The sequence below is a fragment of the Vicia villosa genome, linkage group LG3, assembly GCF_029867415.1.
Source record: "Vicia villosa cultivar HV-30 ecotype Madison, WI linkage group LG3, Vvil1.0, whole genome shotgun sequence".
NCBI classification, from domain to species: Eukaryota; Viridiplantae; Streptophyta; class Magnoliopsida; order Fabales; family Fabaceae; genus Vicia; species Vicia villosa.
Window position 1 is genome coordinate 104100081 of NC_081182.1, and position 25222 is coordinate 104125302.

Genomic DNA, 25222 nt, shown 5'->3' on the forward strand with positions numbered 1-25222 from the left:
GGTTTCTTGAATATTATGAGAGGCTAAACCCCCCAATGCCAGGGGGGTGTCCCTGATTTGAATTGTAATGACTTTTGAATTCCGTGTTTCTTTAATCAAGTATTAGTTTTATGCAATTTGATTGTTTAATGTTTTTATGCCTTCTTTGTCGGAAAAACAAAGATTGATCTACGGTTAACAATTTGTAGGACTATGGTTGTTAAGGTTTTTAAACAATTTGATCTAGTAGTTATCACCTAGGACTAGGGATACCGAAAGGTTATTTGAACATTCTTGATTATTTACATCTTTGGTTTGCAAACCTTTGTTTCTAAGGACTTAGGCAATAGGATTGCAAACCAAAAGGTTTTCCACTAAGGACTTAGGGAAACACCCTTAAGAACAAATAGTTGCATTCTATGAACTTGTTGAAGAGATCTTTTTACAGAGTCATTATAAGGAAGATCAAACACCTACCCTGGCATTACCTCAAATTACATCTAAAAAGTCAAACTTTAATTTCAGCTTATTTTTATTATTTCTTTTATTTTTACTTATTGCATTATAACAAAACACCTATTTGCTCTTTTGTTTAATTGACTTAAATAACTTGTGTTTCCTACGCAATCCTCGTGATCGATACTTGGGGTAAAACCCATTATAACTACACCGGTGAAAATAGTACACTTGCTATTTTTCCGATCAATATGCTTAAAAACTTCTTTTGTTTTCATAAATCACCTGAAAATGTTTATACATATCCTTAATTAATTTCCAACTCATTTAATAAATTTAGGAGAAATTTCACATTGGTTAATCAATTACCAAATTGGCGTTAATCAATTAACACATTTGTAACAACCCCAATCAATTAGAGAAGCCTTTAATCGATTAATGATAGTGTAATTTAAAAACATTTCATATTAGGGTTGTCTAATCGATTAACAACTATGGTTAACTGATTAAGACATTAAAAATTCTCAAGGACCATTTTCTTTTTTATCTAATGATTTAGCTATAAATAGAGAACTCCTCATTCCATTTTACACGATTTTCAAAATTGAAACTTCTTTAGTGCACTTTATACTCTCTTCTTCTTTATTTTCTCTATTTCACTAAGGTTGCCTTAGTTCCGAGAGGTTGAAAAGCACATATGATATTTTTGTACTTTGATGTTCATAAATTGTATTTTACTCAAGATAATATTTCCTCTTGAGTGATATCTATGTAAAAAGTTGTTGTTTAGTTCTTGAGTTTAATCGATTAGAAGCTATTGTCTAGTTCAGTAGAGGAATCATCCTACGCATGATCTAGAGTTGGCAACAATGGTGTTTGCGTTTAAAATTTAGAGGCATTATCTATTTGGATATATATTTGAGGTGTTCAGTGATCACAAGAGTTTGACGTACTTATTCAATCAGAAATAGTTGAACATGAGGTAGATGAGGTGACTTGAATTTTTGAAGGACTATGATTTTGCTTTGAATTACCATCCTGTTAAACCCAATGTCGTAACTGATGCTTGGAGCAGGAAGTCATTGCATATGTCGATGTTTATGGTTCGATAACAGGAACAAATCAACCAATTCAGGAATCTAAGCCTGTTGTGTGAAAGGACCCCTAGTAGTGTAAAGTTAGGTATGTTGAAGCTGACTAGTGGTATTTTAGAAGAAATCATAAAAGGTAAAAAGCTCGACTTGGAATTGATTAACTGATTGTGTTGATCAATCAAGGTAAGGTTGGTAATTTCAAAATCGATGAGAATGGTGTTATGAGGTTAAAAGACAAAGTTTATGTACCAGATGTTCCGAAACTTAAGAAGATTATTCTTGAGGAAGAACACAAGAGTTGTCGAGTATTCATCCCGGTGCTACTAAAATGTATCAAGATTTGAAGAAAATGTTCTTATGGCCTGGCAAGAAGAACGAAGTAGATGAGTTTGTTTTTGCTTATTTAATTTGCCAGAAGTCAAAGATTGAACTTCAGAACCTGTTGGGTCCAGTGCAACTGTTAAGCATTCTAGAGTGGAAATGAGATAGTATTTCCATGTATTTTGTGACATATTTATCAAAGACAACGAAGGCATGTGATTCTATTTGGGTGATTGTTGATAGGCTGACTAAATTGGCTCTTTTTCGTTTCGATTAAGATCAGTTATCATTTAGAGAAGTTAGTTGAGTTGTATATTGATAAGACTGTCAGTTCACAAGGTATTCCTTCCAGTATCGTGTCAGATAGATATTTTAGGTTCACATCGAGATTCTAGAAGAGTATGCAGAAAGTGTTAGGTACTAAGTTGAAATTAAGTTCTGCTTATCACCCGCAGACAGACGGTCAGATAGAGAGGACTACTAGTCTTTGGAGGATTTGTTGAGGGCTTATATTCTAGAAAGAGTTATTTGGGATAGCTACTTGCAATTAGTTGATTTCACCTACAACAACAGTTTCCATTCTAACATTGGAATGACAACATTTGCGGCATTGTATGGTAGGAGGTGTAGAACTCTTTTATTTTTGTATGAATCTGGTGAGAGTGTTGTGCTCTAACCTGAGATCGTTTAGCAGACCTCTAAGAAGATCAAGATGATCCACGAGAAGATGAAAGCTTTGCAAAGTCGCCAGAAGAGTTACCACGATAAGAGGAGGAAAACATTATAGTTCCAAGAGGGAGATCATATGTTTTTGCAAGTTACTCCAGTAATAGGTGTTGGTCGAGCTTTGAAGTCTCAAAAGCCCATGCTGCATTTTATTGGTCCTTACCAGATTTTGAAGAAAGTAGGAGAAGTGGCATACAAAGTTGCCTTACCACAGTTTCTTTCAAACCTTCATGATGTCTTTCATGTGTCTCGGTTGAGGAAGTACATTTCGAATCTATTTCGTGTGATTCAAGCAGATGATGGGCAAGTTAGAGAAAACTTTGTTGTTGAGGCATCTCCCTTGAGAGTAGATTGGTGAAACACTTAAAGAGGCAAGAAGGTAGTGTTGGTAAAGGTGGTGAGGGGAGGATCTACTGATGGAAGCATGACGTGGGAACTAGAGTCAGATGAGGGAGTCATATCCGACTCTATTTTCTTTAGTTAAGTTTTAGGAAAAAAATTCTCTAAGTGGTGGAGAGTTGTAACACCTCAATTTCGATTAAATTATATTAATTAATTTATTCATGACTTTTGTATGATTTATTTAATTGTTGTGTTATTGCAATTAAATAAATATGAGACGTGTGAATGTGTGTCCTTGAGGTGGGGTGTAAAGAGAGAATTAGAGGTTGATAGAATTAATTTAGAATTAGCTTCATAATTAAATTAAGAGTATTTTGATTAACTAATTAATAAAATAAGAAAATAATAGAATTCGGGCTTAGAATGAGAATTAGAAGAAATATAGGGAGTAAGGAGAAAAAGGAGTGCATGTGGGGGGAGGAAATTATAATTTTAAATATTAGAGTAATTACCGTAATTATAACATGGTTTTTGATCATTCTTCTTCTGAATTTATTTAAATTTTTTCATTAAAATCAAGTAGTGACGATTGTCATCAGCGCGTGTCAGAGTGATCAATTTAATATAAAGAAATAATTAAGAGTAATTTTCGAGATACTAAAGCAACTCACACATAGACACAAGATGCTTAAAAACTTCTTTTGTTTTCATGAATCACCTGAAAAATGTTTTCACACGTCCTTAATTTATTACCAACTCTGTTAATAAATTAGGAGAAATTGTACAATGGTTAGTCAATTACCAAATTAGCGCTACTCGATTAACACATTTGTAACATCCCCAATCTTTTATTTTCTCTTGAGTTATATCCATGTAAGAATTTGTTGTTTAGTTTTTGAGCTTAACCGATTAAATACTCTTGTCTGGTTCTTGAGATTAGTCTGGTAAAATCTTTGTTTGTTTATTGTGTTTAACCCATGAAGAATTCTATTTGATTTCTTAGCTTAGTCTGGTAAAAGCTTTAGTTGGTTTGTGACATTAGGCAGGGAAAAACTCTATTTGGTTCCTGAGCTCAATCTGGTAAAAGCTCTAGTTGGTTTGCGACATTAGACATGTAAAATATCTTGTTTGGTTTAGTGATCAGCCCATATAAAATCTCTTGTTTTGTTTGGAGATTAACCCTTGCAAAATTTCTCTTTTGATGTACGAAGATGTGTGGAAAAACTCACGTATCATTTTAGTAAAACTCTCAGAGGATATTAGTAGGCCAATTGACTAGGTCAAACCTATATAAATTTTTTTATCTTTGAATTCTTTATTTCTTTTAATTGTATTTCCTTCTCTCCGGCTCTCTAATTTTCTTTTTATTTAAATTATTCAATTGCTTTTGTTTTACAAAATTAACTTTATAAATCCATTTTTTATAATTGAATTTCAATTTTCAACCAAAATAATTTACGTCTTTCCTTTTTATGTTTGGCGTCAATTGATGGACAAAAAAAAACCATCACTTTTAGTTGTTAATAAAGAAGAATTTGATAATATGATAAATAAACCAGAATTTATAGAGGGCTGAAAATCCTATTGTATCAAGAAAGTAGATTCATATTCCAATATTAATAGATAATCCTAAGAGAAAGAGAATATTAATAAATAATCTTAAGATAAACTAAAAAGAGAATATTCATAGATAATTCTAAGAGAACTAAAAAGAGATCAATACAAGGGATATGGAGAATAATCCATCACTAGCAAATTATTAAATAGATAGTGCCTAGGTGACTGAAATAACATCTTTAAACAGATAAAGACACATTAACAGTCCTTTTAAAAACATGAACTTTAAAAACTAAATCTTCCTTGTTCATCAGTTCAAACACGCACACATCTCCCGGTTGCAGTCCACTTTCCTTTGCAAACATTGACCAACCAGCCGAAAAGCGACGCTTATCTCTATCACTGTAAGAACGGAGCAATTTCAGATTCCATGATCTTTCACCAATCTGCACCATCACATTCGTATTCTCGTTCTCAATAGCCCCTTTTAAATTTGGTACAATCTGCATTGTATATGCAATTTCGTTATTATTTATAATCATAACTTCACATGCACATATGATATTTATGCATATATACATAGCATTGCATGAATAGTGTAACTGATTAGCGCTTAGCCTTACCAGCACATTTGCTACCAGATTAGCAGGCTTGATCGAAATTATGAAAAAAGGATTGTTTGAGATAAATTCTTCAGCAACTTCCCGAGCTCTATATTCCTTTGGCTTGTTCAATGATGTACTTCTTTGACTATTCTTCTCAATATCACCTGCATATATGTGAGGAATATAAAACAAAAAATACACTCTTAGAGTGACATCATGTTGAGATTTTGAATATCCACAAATATACCACATAGGGTGGTGCATGGCAAAGTAAGAATAATAAACAGAAAATGAAATCCAAATACCTCTCACTTTTTTATGTGGCCTAGGAGAAGCTAATGGTGACTTCTGTCTAGGCTTCTTCTCCTTATGCCATTCATTCAGAATTTCAATTGATTCATCATCACTATCATCAACATTCAAAGTCTCAACTGGTTCATCGTCCCTATGGTCAAGGTTTTCATCTTCATCATTAGAAGTGTCACGTGATGAATCATAGTCAATTTCTACTGCATGCTGGCCAAGTATGATTACATCTAACTCTGAACTTCCTTCTTTATATTTAAACACTACCAAACAACCATGTTGTAGAGAGTAATTTTGAGTAAATATTTTCCAACCTTTTTGAAACCAAATCTCCCCATTAATGTTTTTCCAAAACACTTTCCATTTTGTGCCATCAGGAGGCTTGATGAACATTGGGTTAGGTAGACCAACACCATGACTCCTTGTAAACTTATTCGGTATTTTCTGTAAAAATAATAATAATATAAGCACTAGAATTTTTTTTAAAAAAATGTTAACACAAATATATGGTAGAAATATAAAGTTAGTAGAAGACAGTAGTAGAAAATTTAAAGGAATAGTTACAATTGTTTGAAGATTAGTTTGGAGGATAATCTTGAAGAAACAGATGGGGAGAGTGGAATTTCCTCTAGCCATGGATGATGAAGTGGTGGAGAGTTTAGGAGAAAATGTGTGTCCTACTCTTCTTCTACTAGTGTCTTCTTAACTCTGGAAGCATGCACTTCAATTTCTGGTATGACTAGTGATATATTTTGGTGAGAGTACAAGAAAAGCTCTTCATATATTTATGGATATATTTAACCTACCTATCTAATCTCATTAATACATCTCTCTGCACCATTTCAATTTCTTGTATGACTAGTGATATATTTTGGTGAGAGTACAAAAAAAAGCTCTTCATTCATTTATGGTTATATTTAACCTACCTATCTAATATCATTATTACATTTCTCTGCACCATTTCATAATTCATCTTCACATTTATTTTTCTAAAAGACATAACTCTGAAATGATTTTTTACACTATTTCCTCTCGTCTTTTTTTATAAGAAAAAATTTATTTTTTTTAGGTGTTTTTGAAAAGACAAGGTATCTGACTCATATATTGTCTAGATATATTAGTTACTTAATATATTTAAAAAAGAAATTTTTCTTATAAATAGGCATAGAGGGAGTATATATTATGAAATGGATGGGGATGTGTTAGGAAGCAAACAACAAGCGGAAAACTTTATCGAATATTTATGACATAGATCAACTAAAAAATAATGTGAATATTAGCTCGTTGTTCGGAAGCAACACGTTGTATGGTTCGAGTACAACGTCAAAAGAGCAAGGATTGTTGTATCCCTATCTGATATAGTGAAATATAAGCAAGGGTTCTCATATGTTCATAAACAAACATGGATAAAGAAGTTAATTTATGAGAATAAGATTCGTTTTGGATAATGTAATATAGGCATGATCATTGAAAAATCTATGGATATAATGGATATTATGGGTATGAAGAAGATCAATTTCATGTTCCATCAAGAAACTAAGTGCATAGGTGAAACAGAGAAAGAATTAGACAATTTAAGCTTATGGTACACCGAACAAGATAGATTAAGATATGTGGTGGAGATTATTGTGGGCAATGAGTAATAGAATGATATTATGAATGTGAAAAGAATAGGAGATACAGGCATGGCTTTGAAATTTGTAATGAATCGAGACATATTTAATGTTATTAGTTCTTACGTACCTCAAGTTGGGTTAGCAAAACACCTTGACATAAAATTTTGGGAGGATTTCGAAGAGTTACTTCAGGATATACTCCAAAGAAAGAAGTTTTTTAGGAAGGGATTTAAATAGGCATGTGGGAAGTTTAGCACAAGGTTTTGAGGGCGTGCGTGTGTGTTATGGTCTTGGAAGGTGAATGCAAAAGGTAGATCCATTTTGTAGTTTCGTAAGATTTTGATCTTACTACAGATAATATATGATTTAGAAGAAAAGATGACATGTTCTCAGATAGATTTATTTCTTATTGGGAAGGCAAATAGGATGGTTTGCTTGAATTGTAAAGTTATCCCTAGAGAGAGCTTGACTACGCAGCATAGGTTATTGGTTATGGATGTAAAAATCAAGATGAAAGCAAAGAGAAGAAGTCACGTGAGAATTTCTCGAAGTTGGTGGTGGCATTTGAAGGGTGAAAATCAAGGAAGTTTCCAAAGATCTTAGAGGGAGGATTTGGACAACCACAAAGAAGTGCAAATGATATGTGGAATAAGACGAACTAAGAGATTAGAAAAGTAGCTAAAGAAATGTAGGAAGAATAACGAGGTTTTGGATCTATGGGTAAAGAATTATGGTGGTGGAATAAAAGTGTTCAAAAGAAAGTTAGAGTAAAAATGATTATTTTAAAGAATGGTTTAGGTGTAAAAATGTAAAAAGTTGGATCAAGTATAAGAAAGTTGATAACGATACCAAGAAGGTGATGAGCGAAGTAGGAACTCAAGATTTTGACGAATTATATCAATCTTTAGGAACCAAAAAGGAATAAGATTCTATGTATAAGCTTGCAAAGGAAATAGAGAGAAAAACAAGATATTTGGATCAAGTGATGTGTGTTTAAGATGAAGAATACAGAGTTTTTATTCAGAAAAAAAGATATAAAGGATAAGTGGAAACATATTTCTAAAATTTATTCAATAAAGGATATGATATCTCATCATACCATAGTAGACTCAACATTAGAAAAGAGGATCGTAACTATAATTACTATTGTCTTATTCAGAAACACAAAGTAAACTGAAGCATTGAAAATAATGAGTAAGAGCAAGGTGGTTAAAACGTACAACATACCTATTGAAGTGTTGAAAATTCTTGGAGAGAGAGATAGAGGGGCATCTAGTGGATCTCCAACAAGATGTGTGATAGAACACTATAAGATGGACCAATAAGACTTGCACTTAATTTTCATTGACTAGAGAAGACATATGATAGAATGCATAGAATGATTTTCGAGAAGCCCTAGAAAAGAAAGGGGTTAGGATTCATATATTTAAACTATCCAAGATATGTAAGAATGAGGTATCAACTAATGTGCATACAAGGAGTGGAGAGACAGTGATTTCTCCATTAAAATAGGTTTGTATCAAGTTTTAACTCTAAGCCGTACCATTTTACTTTGATTTTGTATGTACTCACAAAACATAATAAACCCATTAACCCAACAAACTTAAACTTATGTTGGCGATCCATCATACTATGTTTTTAATATCGAATTTTTCTGTTTTTAAATACTTTTACTATTAAATACTCATACTATGTGGAAATCATCCTAAACACACAAATTTCATAATGTTTTACTATTTAAGTTACGATGAAGAAACAAGGACAAGAATATAACTATAAGAACGAAACAAAATTATAGAAGACTACGAGAAGCATGCAAATTGCAGCGCACCTATAGATGATAGCAACACAATTCAATGTCAAGAGATCAAAGCGGTGCGCTAAGACATAACATCATGATTTCAAATCTTTATCAAGACATAATAATGTTTTAAATGTCAAAGCAATATACGACTAGGGCCAACGAGGCACGATTCTGGGGGTTTAGAATTTTAATTATTAATAGCAAACCATGTTTAGTCACTAGGGATCCAATTTTTTATTGTTTAAAGTGTTTCTGATTTTGAAGAAGGTGGAAACAAATTCTATCAATAGGAGTTCATTCTTCATAATTGTAAGTATTAATATTTTCTTTCTAATTTTAAATACTATGAATCCCTTAAGGATGAAACCCTTAGACTAGATTCCTTTTAGAAGATTCTACTATAAACATGTGATTATATTTAATTTTATATGGGTGCTTTTGTAATTGTAAGAACAAGATTTGGTTATGCACCTGGCCTTATCTTTTGATGATAACATTACATGATATCTTAGAGAAAAATTTAGTACTCTCTGTCTAATGTGTAGCTTTTGCAACAGGTTCTAATTTTGAAGTAAAGGCGTGTGACGTCCTCTGGTTCTGAACTCACCAGACTCTGACTCTGGAAGAAACCAACATGTTTACAAAGATTAAGTCAAGTTCTTGAATACTTCTATAACAACAGTTCTGATGAACATTTGTAATAAAGCTACTGTTTGTATCTCTCATGAAAGAGCTTTTGGGGTCTCCTCTAGCTCTAAGTTCTGAAGTTTCTGAAGAAAAGGTTCTGAAAGAGCGAGTTTTGAAGGTTCTGAAAGAGAAGTGTTTTCCATGAAATATTGGTTAAAATAGATAATTAGACATTCAATCATTGTTGCATCATTAGGGACAATATCTTACAATGTATATGGTTCCAACTGATAGTGAAAGAAAGAATGAAGAAGGTGAAGCTATATTGCATGCATGTAAAGCATCAACTGATTTGAATCAGTCAATTGAGAATGCAACAACTATGATTCAAATAATTTTGATAGATAAAACTTCTAAAGTTATGACTAGGGTAACTACAATTCAAGCATATAAAACATTGATGGAGAAAGTTATGATTTCAAAAGTTAAGAACTGTCTCACAAAGATTCTGACAAAGTATACTCTTGCATGTATGGTTTCGAAAATTTATAACCAGTTCGCGAAGACTCTTGCAGATCATGCTCTTATAGTTACAAACCTAGCGACAACTGAGAACTAGTCAACACATAATATTTTGTTAGCGAAGATCAGGGTTGGCTCAATCAATCTGGAGACTCTGTTCTAATTTTAAAAATTGACCTAAATTAAAAAATGCAGTTTCAAAAATAGCACAAACTTCAAATTACTTAAGAGTTTTTAGCTACATGTATAACCTTCTTATCTTGTATTGTCTGACCAACGATTAATCGAGTTTGGGTTTTTCTACTCTTGAGAAGTTCTAATTTACTGTGGAGATTTTGTCCTGTCACCTTCCAATTAAACTTGACACCCCCGATGTTTCATATTGACTAAAATGCCCATCTCATTTTTTCACTAATAAGGAGCTGATAAATTTCTCTCTCGTGCAAAAAAATTTGGTATTTTATCGAAACTTTTAAAAAATCAAGTAAAACAATGTTAATTTCAGGATTTTTAAATAATCGAGTAGTTCATATCGAGTTAGTCTATGTAAAAATGTAGTTAACCCTACCAGATTTTTTTATAAATCCGGTATGATTTATAATTTTTTAGATTTTTAAAAAATCTAATAGTTCATTTTTAATAGGCAAATAAAAAAAAACTAAGTTAACAATACCAAATTGTTTGATAGATTTTTTGGAACTTTTCTGATTTAAAAAAATTAATAAAATCATAATTTTGTATTTCGAAACCAATAAATTTATACTGGATATTTGAAAAATCTGATATAAAAAAAATGAATTTACACCTATTTTTAAAAACTGGTGTAAAATCTAATTCTTCATTAATTAAAAAAACTGAGCCCCTAAAGTTTGGGACCAACAACAGGCTGCACATGGGAATGACCGACCCTGGCGAAGACCATGACATTTCAGTCTGTTATCATGATTAACACTTTGAAGAATTTTCTAGCGATTAAAACTACTGCATACTAATTTTTCTGCCAATTAATACTTAATCGACAATTTAATATGTTACAGATTTGATTGTTACAAAGCTGGAAGATATGATTGAACATGCATTTTTTTTGAATGCAAAGTTGTGAAACACGGGAACACTAGGGAAAATATCAATATTACGTACCGGTACATGTAAGACACGTGTATGGTACGTACCAAAATCCGTACCTTTTTAATGTTTGGTAATGATACACATATCCACAAAAAACATACTCTTCTGTCTCGTAATAAGTGTCTTATTTGAGTTATGCACGGTTCTTAAAAAAATGATTAGATGCTGTTGAGAATCACGTGTGAGGAAGAAGTCCCACATTGGTTAAAAAATGAAAGAATGAACACTTTATAAGTGAGAGAACCCACACACCTATCACTTGAGGTTTTAGGTGGAGATGTGGTGTGTCTCTCACAAAGTTTGTCCCAAGTAAAAAATGCTCCCTCGTTGACCCCCTCGAGTTGCCCCTAACAATGGTATCATGAGCCTCCCCTCGAGTTACTCACTTGTATTGAAACACTTCCCGCGGGTGGTATTGAAACACTTCCCGCAGGTGGTGGGTAGAAGGTGTTCCGTATGGAAGAATGAATGTTTCAGGCTATTTTAATGACTCAAATTTAACTGTTTAATTTATTTATAAAAGGAGGTGTAAAACATCAATTTCTCGTGGTTATGCAGCTTTCATAATTCATCCTTTAACTTTATTAATTACTGGCACATTTCAAATGTGATTTTTTTAGGTGAATTCTTATCTACCCAACTCAAAAAGTTGGGTAAAGTTACCTTCTATGTAAAATGTCTTGGAAACAACAAACAATTATACTATTTTAGAATTAATTAAATATATTAAAATTAAATGGAATCTTGTGATTGGTTGTGTACATTACCCAACTTTTTGTGATGGGTAATGAATTTTTTTTATATTATTGATCTTGTTTTTTTTTAACAAATTATTTTTTAATTTTTATGTTTTATTATCATTTCAACAATATAATTCCTTCATATTATTTTATTAACACTACTCTCATTTTATGTTATTTTTATATGTATATTTAAAAAAAATATTATAATCATGTACTAGTAACTTTGTTTTTCTAAAAATGTCGTATTCTTGCATCATGTACTTGTAAAAGATACTAGGTACATATCTGACCTAGTGCAACACAAATGCAAAGATTACACCATCGGTTAATGATCCATTATACGAGGCAATGCATAAGGAATAGAAAGAGTGTCTCCCATTCAAGATTTTGCTTGTAGACGGTAATTGAAGATGCATACCGCTTTTAACAAATGTCATACAAATGAAATATGGACATTAGTTTTATGCATTCAAACTTCAAGATACATTTTTGTTCACCTTAATATATTGGAAATTTCTTAACCCACTTCCTAACCTTCTTGGTCACCTCTGGCGAATTTATAAAAATACCTCTTGTTTCGGAAGTTCATTTCCGAAAACGTACTTTTATTGGAAAAAAAGGTGTTTTCGGAAATGCATCTCCGAAAAGGTGAATATATTAATGAAAAATATTGGTTTCGGAGATGCTTCTCCGAAATAAAGTTGTTTTTCAGAAAATTGGTGTATTCGGAAGTTCATCTCCGAATTCACCCCCCTTGAAGGAATTCGGAAATACACTTCCGAAATAAGGTCTGGACAGAAGAAAAATAACAAACAAGAACGATTCGCTGAACCAAACCCAACCCTTGTTCACCTACCTTATCCTTTTCATATTCCCGGTAATCACACTTTCTTTACTTTTACTGTTTTTTTTCTTACATTCCACTTACATTACTCTCATGATCATGAAACCCTCACATTACTCTCATGATCATGAAACCCTAATGGGAAATACACCTAATTTAGGGTTTGTTTTGATTATTCATCCAATGTTTTTACCAAGAGGTGTAGAAATTGTTGCCCTTTTGTTAACACAGCTGTTATCATTTAAACATGTTGTAAAATATCTTGTGAGCAACAAAAACTATACATAGTTTAAATATCTTGTAAAATACCTCTAGAAATCCATACCACATTGTAACTTACCAACATAATAAACAACAACAAAAACTATATACTTAAAGTTCAAAAAACTTATGAGCAAACTATACTTACATCATAGTGGTGTAGATCCTTATCAGCCACTCGCAACTGAAAATGATTAGCACGAACTTGAATTTTCCTTCCGTATTGACCGTAACCAGGTCGGTTAGGGAACCTAACCGCCTTCTGAGCCGACGGAGCCGACTCTAGAGTAGCCTTCTGTTTAACTTCGGCAGTCAGGCTCTCGATGGAAATCAAAGCCAAACTCAAGGAAGCAACCGGCGCTGCAACAGGTGGACGAACAACCGGAGGTGCACGGCCACCACAACCACGGCCTGATCCTGCAGCATTGACGGATGATTGTTGAGAATGTGCAGGAGATGGTTGACTCCGGCAATTTTCGGGATGGTTTCCTCGACCGCGGCGAGACATTGTGATGAAAGCGGTTACAAGAGAGAGAAAATGTGTGAGTAGAGGAAAAGAGTAAAGATCAAAAAATCATTTTGGATGTGATTGGAAGAAAAATGGGTGAGAGAGCAGGTTTTTAAATAGGAAAGTGTTACCACATTTCTTAGAAGGTAACCGTCTGAGAGTGGTGGGGGAGAAAGAAAAGGCACTTCGAAATTTCAAATCAGGTTGATTACAACTCGTTCTACATTTACTATCATTTAAGAGACTTTCCAATTTACTATCAATGTGATTACAATTTTTGTCCTGTAATGGTTTTCTTACCTGATTGTAAAAAATAATTGAATTTTGATGCATTTCAGAAATGCATCTCTGAAAACACCAATTTTTTGGTATTTTCGGAGATGCATTTCCGAAGTATAAAAAAATCTATAAAAAAAATTACTTCGGAGATGAATCTCCGAAGCAGGGGTAAGTTGGGGATTTCGCTGGGGGTGACCCCCATAGGGAGTGTTAAATATGCTTGGATCTCAACCTCAAAAGCTAGCTCAAGAGGTGAGGTTGTCCTCACATATTTATACACCCAACAGTCCGGGAACCTAAGCAATGTGGGACTTCAAACAAACTCACAAATACCAACTTCAACACCCACCCTCACGCCTAGCATGGGCATGGGCCAAACGCCCACATTGCAGTCCTTAACCCGGCTCTGATACCATGTTAAATATGTGAGGACAACCTCACCTCTTGAGCTATTCTTGACCCTCTTTGGCAGCAGGCTATGACAGAAGAACTCTCTGCTTTGCATAAAACAAATACTTGGGAATTAGTACCTCTTCCTCCTGGAAAACGTGCTATTGGGTCTCGTTGGATATACAAGATCAAAACTAAGTCAGATGGATCAGTTGAGCGCTACAAAGCACGTCTTGTTGCTAAGGGGTTCTCTCAACAATATGGTATGGATTATGAAGAAACTTTTGCTCCTGTTGCTAAGATGACTACTATTCGCACTCTTATTGCAGTTGCATCTGTTCGTCAGTGGCATATTTTTCAAATGGATGTTAAAAATGCATTTCTTAATGGTGATCTTCAAGAGGAAGTTTATATGGTACCCCCACAAGGTGTTCCTCATAATCAAGGGGAAGTGTGTAAGTTGAAGAAGGCATTGTATGGTCTAAAACAAGCTCCACAAGCTTGGTTTGAGAAATTTACCACTGTGATTACATCTATTGGCTTTCGCTCTAGTGATCATGATTCTGCTTTGTTTGTCAATAACACTTATCATGGTCGTATTCTACTCTTATTTTATGTTGATGATATGATTATTACAGGTGATGATATGGATGGAATTAATGACTTGAAATTACAGTTAGCCAAACAATTTGAGATGAAGGACTTAGGCTATCTTCGGTACTTCTTGGGCATTGAAGTTGCTTACTCTCCTAGAGGCTATCTTCTTTCTCAATCCAAGTATATTGCAAATATTCTTCAAACAAACTCACAAATACCAACTTCAACACCCACCCTCACGCCTAGCGTGGGCATGGGCCAAACTCCCACATTGCAGTCCTTAACCCGGCTCTGATACCATGTTAAATATGCTTGGATCTCAACCTCAAAAGCTAGCTCAAGAGGTGAGGTTGTCCTCACATATTTATACACCCAACAGTCCAGGAACCTAAGCAATGTGGGACTTCAAACAAACTCACAAATACCAACTTCAACAGAGGGAGGTGGGTAAAGAAAAAATCTAATATATTTGATATAATAAGAAATTAGTGAGTCTTGATGTTCCTTGAAATATTCCAAAATTATACAGTTACAAACTACACTTCACAAACATTGTTACTCAACTAAAGTTACCATCACTCAAAATAACATTTTCAAACAGATACATTAACAACGGACGTTTTAAAAAACATGAACTTTAAAAACTAAATTTTTCTTGTTTATCAGTTCAAACACACAAACATCTGCTGCTTGCACTCCACTTTCCTTGGCAAACGCGCACCAACCAGCCGAAAAGCGACGCTTAGCTCTATCATTGTAACATCGAAGCAATTTCAGATTCCATGATCTTTCACCAATCTGCAGCATCACATTCGTATTCTGGTTCTCAATAACCCCTTTTAAAAGTGGTACAGTCTGCATTGTATATACAATTTCATTATTATTGATAATCATAACTTCATAAGCATTGCATGAATAATGTAAGTAGCGTTTAACCTTACCAGCACATTTGCTACCAGATTAGCAAGCTTGATCGAAATTGTGAAAAAGGGATTGCGTGAGATAAATTCTTCGGCAACTTCCCGAGCTCTATATTCCCTTGGCCTATTCAATGATGTAGTTCTTTGACTATTTTTCTCAATCTCACCTGCATATATAAAACCAAAAAGACACTCTTGGAGTAACATCATGTTGAGATTTTGAATAGTCAAATATACCAGAGAAGGTGCATTGCAAAGTAAGAATAAAAAACAGAAAATGAAATCCAAATACCTCTCACTTTTTTATGTGCTCTAGGAGAAGCAAATGTTTTACTCTCTCTAGGCTTCTTCTGATTATGCAATTCATTCAAAATCTCAACTGATTCATCATCACTATGGTCATGGTTTTCATCTTCATCATCAGAACTGTCATGTGGTGAATCATAGTCAATTTCTACTGCATGCTGGCCAAGTATGATTACATCTAACTCTGAACTTCCTTCTTTATATTTAAAAACTACAAAACAACCATGTTGTAGAGAGTAATTTTGAGTGAAAATATTCCAACCCTTTTGAAACCAAATCTCACCATTGATGTTTTTCCAAAATACTTTCCATTTAGTGCCATCAGGAGGTTTGATCATCACTGGATTTGGGAGACCAGTTCCGTGACTCCTTGTAAACTTATTTGGTATTTTCTGTATAAAAAAAATTAATATTAGAACTAGAAATTTTCAAAAAAAAAAAAAAGGTTAAACAGATATAAGATATAACATTACGTAGGAGTAGCAAGTTAAAAGGAATGGTTACAATAGTTTGAAGATTGGTTTGAAGAATAATCTTGAAGAAACAGATGGGAATGGTGGAATTTGCCCTAGCCATGGATGTTGAAGTTTGATTAGATAACGTGTATGCTACTCTTCTTTTATAATGATAATAAGGCTGACGCTACCAAGCATGCGCTTCAATATCTTAGTGATATATTTTGGTCAGAGTGCAAGCAGAGCTCTTCGTTTATTTATGGTTATAATTAATCTATCTATCTAATCTCATTATTACATTTCTTTGAGCCTTTTCATATCTTCACATTTCTTTTTCTAAAAAAAACTATAATATTTCAAATGAGTTATTTAATCGTAAAATAAATAATAATAATAATAATAATAATAATAATAATAATATAAATTCAATTTTGATATTTGAAAATAAAAATTTTGTATCTTAAATATAAATAATTGTTAATTAAAATAAAATATGTATTTTATTGATAGAAATAAAATAGGTATTTTGCTTATAGTGGCCTATGAGAACAATAGAAATTTCGACATTTAAAAATAAGAATTTTATGTCTCAAATAAATACAATTGTTAATTAGAATAAAATAGGTATTTTGTTGATAGTGGCCCGTGAGAAAATTAAAAATTTTGACATTTAAAAATAAAAATTTTGTGTGTCAAATAATGACAATTGTTAATTAAATAAAATAGGTATTTTACTCTTAGTGGTCTATGGAAAAAATAAAAAATTTGACATTTAAAAATAATTTTTTTAATAATCATAAAATAATATGTTTTAGGTTGAGTAGATTTTATGTATTGCTCTTCATTCAATTTATTTATTTATTTATGTTTAGAAAAATAAAAAGGAAAAGAGATAAATTAAAATAAAAGTGTAGGAAAGAGAAATTGTGAGTGAAAGAGTAGGGGTGTGCAAAAAAATCAATAAACAGAAACCAAATCTATATCCAAATTAATTCATTTTTAAAAATCCAGCCCAAAATAAAATTTTAGAACCAGTGGTCCATTTATCAAAACCAAAAAAAGGAAACCATTAATTAATTTGGATCAGCTTATCAGGTACCAAATTTGAGACTCTCTCAACTCTCTCTTTCGCTTGTTGTCACAAACTTCTATTGCTAAATCCTAATTCCCAAAATGGAACCACCAGCCTCCTTCTAATTCTCCTTCACCTTCTCCATCTTCGATTCTCTATACATTTTCTCTCTCATTCCACCCAATCTTCGATCCCAGCCTCACGATTGAACCACTATGTCGGAAACTTCTTGAAGGTATGTGAAACTCTAACTTCTCTCTATTACTTCTCTGCTTTAGGTGTTTCGAAAGTAACACTGGATTTTTTGAAGATTGTTTGAAACCCCTTTTGAAGATTATTCGAAAGTAACGTTGTTTTTGTTTTTATGCGTTATAAGAGTGATATATGCTTGGTGATTATGGTTGTTGGATTAATGTATCAGAAAAGTATGTTTTAATGTGAATCAAATTGCTTCAAATGAAACCACTTCCTGAAGAACAGAAAAATGCATTCATATTTTTTCCAACATCTCAATGATATTAAAAGTAAAGGGTCTTTCATAATTGACAGTTTATGTTGTTGTTAGCAGATAAAATTTCAAGAAGTGTTGTTGTTGATGCACCTGATGTTGTTGTGATTAAGATCTAGTTGTTCAATTTGAATTTCACATGCCTGTCCTAGTTTATAGGTGAAGATAAATTTAAATTATAAATGTGTTATTGGATTGTTGGAATTAAGTTGTTGAAGTATTTGTGAAATATTGAAATTTCAATATTTGTTTTGAACAGATTATGTTTAGGAAAATGTTTTGAACAAATTTTCTATGAATATGATGCTCAATATTCAACAACGTTGTTGTGATTTTATGAGACATCTGCTAGATATTCTACTCTCCCTCAAACTGAAACTTACTATGTATTAAGCCTGTTTCGAACAAATCCTTTATATCTGAAAAAGATTCAAACAGTAGCTTGAAATATGTAGTTAATCTATAATTTGTTGTCTAAGATTGAGAAGTTTTAGTAGACAGGTCTTTCTTTACGGTCCAGTTTTGTTCATAGTCTTATGTCCCATCATGTATTTAGCATTATTGTTCACTGTCTTGTAGATCAAGAAAAATAACATGATAAGCTAATTATTTTTTGCACAAATAGGCATAGGGTTTTGTCAGAATGTGTGTATCATTATTCCTTAGTACAATTGTTTTGCATAGGCATGTGTTAATCTTCTCTTATTTATTGCTACTACTAAAACTAGTTTTAGAACTCCTTAAAATAAAAAAGATGGTTACAGAAAATAAAACCCTTTTTTATATAAAATTGGTTTTTTTATAAAAAAAATTGGTTTTTGTTTACCTTGAATTTTGGTAAACAACCGATAGTCTTCCAAAATTGATACATTGGTTGCTTACAGGATCGACTAGATTGTACCTAAGACATATGTGTATAGTTTCTGTTTTAGATTTTCTTAATACTAAGTTATTTGATGGTACTAGTAAACTTAAAGATACTATAAAGACTGTTTATGAAACTAAAAGGCAAAGAATATAACTTCGACTAGAATGTAAATTTGGGAATAATATAAAAAAACTTTAATGCAAGTAAATTGACATTGAAGTAAAGACGGTGTTTCATACGTACATGTTCTCCTAAACTCTTTTCTCAACAACACTTAGATACTTTGAGTGATTTTGAGTTTTGTAGAATATTAAACACATAAATATAATGCTAAGACCCCCTATTTATACTATTTAGACAGTAACGGTAACAAATGATCTCTTCTCCAGAGGATGACATGTTTTTCGTTTGCATGCATTTTGCCTTTCAAAAGTCTCCACGTGTCCTTTTAAGAAACAGATAAGGCTAGAATACAGTTATCAGCCTTATTTTGAATTCTCTTCGTCAAACTTATATTTCGAATTATCTAAAAATCTTTAAGTCTATAACTTCACTAATGGGGCCATCATTTCGCCAGGTTGCCCCCATTTTTACCAGGTCTTAGTCGAACTCTTTCAATTTCTCGTTGAAGTCAACTTATTTACCTCAAATATTTCCTTAAGTTCTACTAGGACATCTCATATCTCCTTGAGTGTCGAAATTAGAGCTAACAAACATATAGTTGATATTGGCATTTCAATGATCGATTTTTTTTGTGTAGCATCTTTGGCATAAAGTTGTGTATGGACATAATTGAATATTTATTCAACAGAAAATGCAGATAGACATGTTGGGAATAATTTGTTCAGTGTAGAGGAGCACAATGACCAACATGTTCTGATTCTAATTAATCGTGGATACTTCTTGAAGACGAGTGTAAGTATATCATTTAATGCTCTCTTTACTGCATCTGAACCATTTTCCACTTCTGTCTGCATAAAAATAGTTAAATGATGATTATGTATTAAAACCTATCAAACTATGTCAATATAGATCAAAACATGTTGCACTGCAAGTTAATTTTACATCAATGTGTTGTTTATAATTCTGTGTACCACACTTATTTAATGTTTGAAATATTCGATTGTTTGAAGTTTAATTTGTATCTCTTTTGTAGATATCAATATATGGCCTTAGATTAGTGTTGACTTCATGAAGTGTTTATGTACAACATATCAGAAATCATGTAATATCCCATATTTCCTAAGCATGTATATTTATATACTAAGAAGGATTAAAGAAAGGATTAGTAGTGATATTAAGAATTTGGCTGGAATTGAACCAAATGGCATCTTAGTAAATACCATTTAGTTGGAGGGCAAATTGACCCAAAGAAAAAGTATATCATTAAAAGGGTCTGTTTGGATTAAAGGATCAGAATTGGAATGAAGAGGAGAGAGCTTAGAAGCATGGGAGAGAAGAGGAAGACTCATGTTCATCATCTTCATCATCCATTTTCGCAACTATGGTACAGCCCTCACTAATCAGGTAATAACTCTTCACTCGTAACTCCGATTGAGCTGATTGTGGTCTTGTTGGAAAGCTTTCAAATTTCTCTACAATTTTCATATATGGATCGCCTCTTGCATGTTCTTTATCATGGAGAAAAACGTGTTTGAAGTTTGGTGATGCATGCTGAAAATGGGTTAAAGATGGGTTACGGATTTGTTGATCATGAAGATGAAGTTTTGACCACAAGGGAGCTTCTAGAGCACCATTATCATCCTCTTAACCTCTTCAACTCAGAATCTTCAAGGCTTGAGGTGAGTTCCATAGATAGGAACTTGGGTAGAAGATTGGGAAATTGCATGTAATGGGGTTATGGTGAGATACACTTGATGCATGCTAGACTAGTTGGTGATATGAGTTCTTGATGATAAAACTATATTGCATGTTGATAGTATGCTTGTGTTCCATGTTAGAACATTGGACTCATTTAGAACATTGGGATATTTGGAATTGGTTTAGAATTGGGGCTGGTATAAGAAATACTGGAAATTGCTTCTACTGCAGTGTAATCTGTTACCGTAACCGGTTACGCTGCTAGTAAGGGCATAAAAATGCTTCTGTTACAGTGTAACCCGTTACGTAACCGGTTACACTGAGTCAGAAATGCATAAAACTTCTTCTGTTGCAGTGTAACCCGTTACACTAAGTCAGAAGGGAAAAATAAGAAAACTTCGGAAATTCATAACTTCCGCCTCGGGTATCGGAATGAAGCAAAGTTTATATCTTCAGAAAGCTACTTAGATGTACTATCTAATAAAATTGGTCCCTAAACCAATATGTTTGATTTAATAATATTGGAACCCCGCTTAGTGAGCCTTGTCGGGTGAAATTTTATGTAACTATTACCCCCGAGAGCAGTTTCGTTCCGTATAGGGAACCGAATGCCTCCTTAGTTTCCTGAGACTTGTTTAATTGGTATTTGAATATGCTATGTTATATATGATCATGGATGTGTTGAGTTCACAATGTGCGGATTATTGATTAATGCATTATATTGATATGCTATGTGATAATTGTAAGACGGTGAACTGACTTTTTATATTTAAGCAAACAATGTTGCGGTGAGCAAGAGTCGCCACCGACTTTTATTTTGTCCAATTAGGAAAGGCATAAAAGACCAAGAAAGACCTTCTTTGAAAAGAGATTGAGTTCGGGGGTAGGTTATGAAAAGGGAAGGTTTAAGCACCCTTTTCATCCGTAGTTATCTACGGGCTCTTAGTTGCTTAGCTCACTTTTGTTTGAAATGTTTGATTTGTTTGAAAGAGCAATGTGTGTTTAGAAAAACAATCTTGTTTTAAAAATGTCTAAAAAGACAACGTTAGAAAACGGGGTGTGAAAAGCATTTGATTTGTTGTGAGCAAGCACTTAAGAGTTACCTACCCTAAATTCGTGAGGTCTTTCCTATTCTAAAGACTTTCCTTAAGCGATAGTACTATCCATACCATATAAGGGTAGGTAGTCCTATACATTGGATGTGCGGGTCATCGAATTGTCATAGGGGCTATCCATACCATAAAGAGGGTAGGAAGTCCTATGAGATATGAATAGTCATAAAGGCAACCAGTAAGGATACCTTAGCCATCGGAGGGACTATCATCATTTAATCGAAGGCAACTCGAGGGACAAGATCATTTATCGTAGGCAACTCGAAGGGACTATGATCTTTATTCGGGAGGGACAATGATGATTTCAAATCGTAGGCAGCAAGTGCTAAGGTATCCCTACGCTTCGAGGTGTTGTACCCCAAAATTTGCCCGCACTTTTCAAAAATTCAAAACTATTTTAAAAAATTGAGTTTTATAAAAATCTTGGATTCATTTACATTGACATCATGAATTTTATAAATATTCAATTTAAAGTCTATTTTTAAAATATAGTAGTTTACTCTTACATTGTTTATATTTTAATAAATAGAAAATGCTGGCCGATGCTTCATACATTTTCAATTGGTTTTTTATTTCAAATAAATAACATAGCACAATTGGTAAGAATGAAAGGCTTGCAAACAAAAGGTCACGAGTTCAATTCCCGCTTGGTGCATTTCTATGTTTTTAAACTATTTTTTAATCTTTTTTTGCACCTGAACGCACCTGGACACATGTACGTCCAGGTTCTTAATCTTGGTCATCAAGAAAGATGTTAGAACAAGATTTGTTCTGATCAATATTCTTAGTTTTGATGATAACAAGGATATGAATTTTGTGTGAGATGATGTGGTACTCTAATACATTGCAATTTCCCTTTCAGGAAATATATAAAGAGTATGCACAAATCAGCGCTCAGAAGCTTTGTCTCAGAAGGTTCAGCATGCAACATCAGAACATGGTCTGGCAAGACATCAGAAGATGGTCAAGGCAGAATCAGAACATGGGTCTATGGAAGCATCAGAAGAACTTGAGATCAGAAGCAGAAGCACTGAAGTTCTCATGGTATCACGCTCAGAAGCACTTCAAGGTCAGAAGACAAGAAGATGCTATGCACCAAGCTGTTTGACTCTGATGATATTCAAACATTGTATACACAAACATCAAATCAGAAGAAAGTACAGGTGGCAGGCTACGCTGACTGACAAAAGGAACGTTAGAAGCTATTAAAGGCAACGTCAGTAGACACAGCGTGAACAAGGCTCGAGGTAGTTGACAAAAGCGTGAAACATTAAATGCAATGCTGTACGGAATACGCAAAGCAGTAAATGCTCCCAACGGTCATCTTCTCAAAGTGCCTATAAATATGAAGTTCTGATGAGAAGCAAGGTTAACCAATTCTTGACGATTTATGTGAATATTAACTTGCTGAAACGCTGTTCAAATCAAAGCTCAGAAACTTCATCTTCATCAAAGCTCACTACATTGCTGTTGTAATATATTAGTGAGATTAAGCTTAAACGTTAAGAGAAATATCACTGTTGTGATTATAGCTTTTCAGAAGCATTTGTAATACTCTTAGAATTGATTACATTAATTTGTAAGTAACTAGAGTGATCAAGTGTTGATCAGGATACTCTAGGAAGTCTTAGCTTGTGTCTAAGCAGTTGTAATTAGAGTGATCACGTGGTGGTCAGGATACTCTAAGAAAGTCTTAGCTTGTGTCTAAGCATTTGTTCCTAGAGTGATCAGGTTGTGATCAGGATACTCTAGAAGACTTAGTCGTGGGCTAAGTGGAAAACCATTGTAATCTGTTGCGATTAGTGGATTAAATTCTCAGGTGAGGTAAATCACTCCGTGGGGGTGGACTGGAGTAGTTTAGTTAACAACGAACCAGGATAAAAATAACTGTGCAAATTGTTTTTATCGTTCAAGTTTTTAAGACTACACTTATTCAAACCCCCCCTTTCTAAGTGTTTTTCTATCCTTCAATTGGCATCAGAGCGCCGGTTCTAAGGTGCAAGCACTTAACCGTGTTTAGAAAAGATTCAGGAAGAGAAAAACGCTTCAGTAAAAGATGGCTGGTGAAATTCCAACAAATCCACCTGCATCTACATCTGGCTCTGCTGAGCAATACAATGGTAACAATGGTTATACTAGACCACCAGTATTTGATGGTGAAAACTTTGAATACTGGAAAGATAAACTGGAAAGTTACTTTCTTGGTCTAGATGGTGAATTATGGGATCTTCTGATGGATGGTTACAAACATCCAGTGAAAGCCAGTGGCGTAAGGCTTACAAGGCAAGAAATGGATGATGATCAAAAGAAGCTTTTCAAGAATCATCATAAATGTAGGACTGTTTTGCTGAATGCTATCTCTCATGCTGAGTATGAGAAGATATCTAACAGGGAAACTGCCCATGATATATATGAGTCATTGAAAATGACCCATGAGGGAAATGCTCAAGTCAAGGAGACTAAAGCTCTTGCTCTAATCCAGAAATATGAAGCCTTCAAGATGGAGGATGATGAAGATATTGAGAAGATGTTCTCAAGATTTCAAACTCTAACTGCTGGATTGAGAGTTCTGGATAAAGGCTACACCAAGGTTGATCATGTAAAGAAGATCATCAGAAGAAAGGTAAGTCTATTGCATTAAAATCTAATGTTAAAAAATGCACTAACGCTTTTCAGGCTAGAGAAGAAAATCCTGAAGAATCAGAATCTGAAGAAGAAGATGAACTGTCCATGATCTCCAGAAGGGTAAACCAACTCTGGAAGAGCAAGCAGAGGAAGTTCAGAGGCTTCAGAAGTTCAAAGAGATTTGAACGAGGAGAATCTTTTGGTGACAGAAGATCTGACAAGAAGAAGGTTGTCTGCTATGAGTGCAATGAGCCTGGACATTACAAGAACGAGTGTCCAAAACTTCAGAAGGAGAATCCCAAGAAGAAGTTTCATAAGAAGAAAGGTCTTATGGCAACATGGGATGATTCTGAATCAGAATCAGAATCAGACTTTGAAGGAGAGCAGGCCAACTTCGCGCTGATGGCTACAGAAGATGATGGATCAGAATCTACATCAAAATCAGATTCTGAAGAGGTATTTTCTGAACTATCTAGAGAAGAGTTAGTTTCCAGTTTAACATAACTTCTGGAACTCAAGGCTCATCTTAGTATCAAATACAAAAAGCTGAAAAAGCAGTTTGAATTTGAAACTAAGAAGCTGGAATTGGAAAATTCTGAACTGAAGGAAAAAGTTTTAAATCTATCCAAAGATAGTGGATCTCCTTCTGAAACAGAAAAATCCATTCCTAGCATGAATCATATTCTGAAAGAATATGACTCGAGCTTCAGAAAGTTCTTATCTAGAAGTATTGGCAGAACTCATCTTGCTTCTATGATATATGGTGTTTCTGGAAACAGAAGGTTTGGTTTTGGCTATGAGGGTGATACCTCACATAAATTTGAACCTGT

The 25222-nt window shown here is 33.6% G+C and overlaps 2 protein-coding genes across 2 annotated transcripts; both read right to left on the reverse strand.

Moving 5' to 3' along the window:
- Positions 1–4714: 4714 nt before the first annotated feature.
- Positions 4715–6113, reverse strand: LOC131658714 (B3 domain-containing transcription factor VRN1-like). Its single transcript, XM_058927979.1, has 4 exons — positions 5951–6113; positions 5386–5830; positions 5099–5244; positions 4715–4978 (listed from the first exon to the last, which is right to left on the reverse strand). The coding sequence occupies exons 1-4, from the start codon at positions 6020–6022 to the stop codon at positions 4715–4717; spliced, it is 927 nt and encodes a 308-aa protein (XP_058783962.1). The 5' UTR covers positions 6023–6113.
- Positions 6114–15238: 9125 nt separating this feature from the next.
- LOC131656474 (B3 domain-containing protein At3g18960-like) lies at positions 15239–16542 on the reverse strand. Its single transcript, XM_058926185.1, has 4 exons — positions 16436–16542; positions 15918–16323; positions 15647–15792; positions 15239–15560 (listed from the first exon to the last, which is right to left on the reverse strand). Exons 1-4 carry the CDS (start codon positions 16505–16507, stop codon positions 15327–15329), a joined length of 858 nt encoding a protein of 285 aa, XP_058782168.1. The 5' UTR covers positions 16508–16542; the 3' UTR covers positions 15239–15326.
- Between the last annotated feature and the right edge of the window lie 8680 nt (positions 16543–25222).

Coding starts and splice junctions, on each gene's coding strand:
- LOC131658714 (XM_058927979.1), bottom strand. CDS start 6,022: ATGGCTAGAGGAAATTCCACTCTCCCCATCTGTTTCTTCAAGATTATC. Junction 5,831..5,950: donor AAACTAATCTTCAAACAATT/GTAACTATTCCT, acceptor TTATTTTTACAG/AAAATACCGAATAAGTTTAC. Junction 5,245..5,385: donor GCCACATAAAAAAGTGAGAG/GTATTTGGATTT, acceptor ACATATATGCAG/GTGATATTGAGAAGAATAGT.
- LOC131656474 (XM_058926185.1), bottom strand. CDS start 16,507: ATGGCTAGGGCAAATTCCACCATTCCCATCTGTTTCTTCAAGATTATT. Junction 16,324..16,435: donor AAACCAATCTTCAAACTATT/GTAACCATTCCT, acceptor TTTTTTATACAG/AAAATACCAAATAAGTTTAC. Junction 15,793..15,917: donor AGCACATAAAAAAGTGAGAG/GTATTTGGATTT, acceptor TTATATATGCAG/GTGAGATTGAGAAAAATAGT.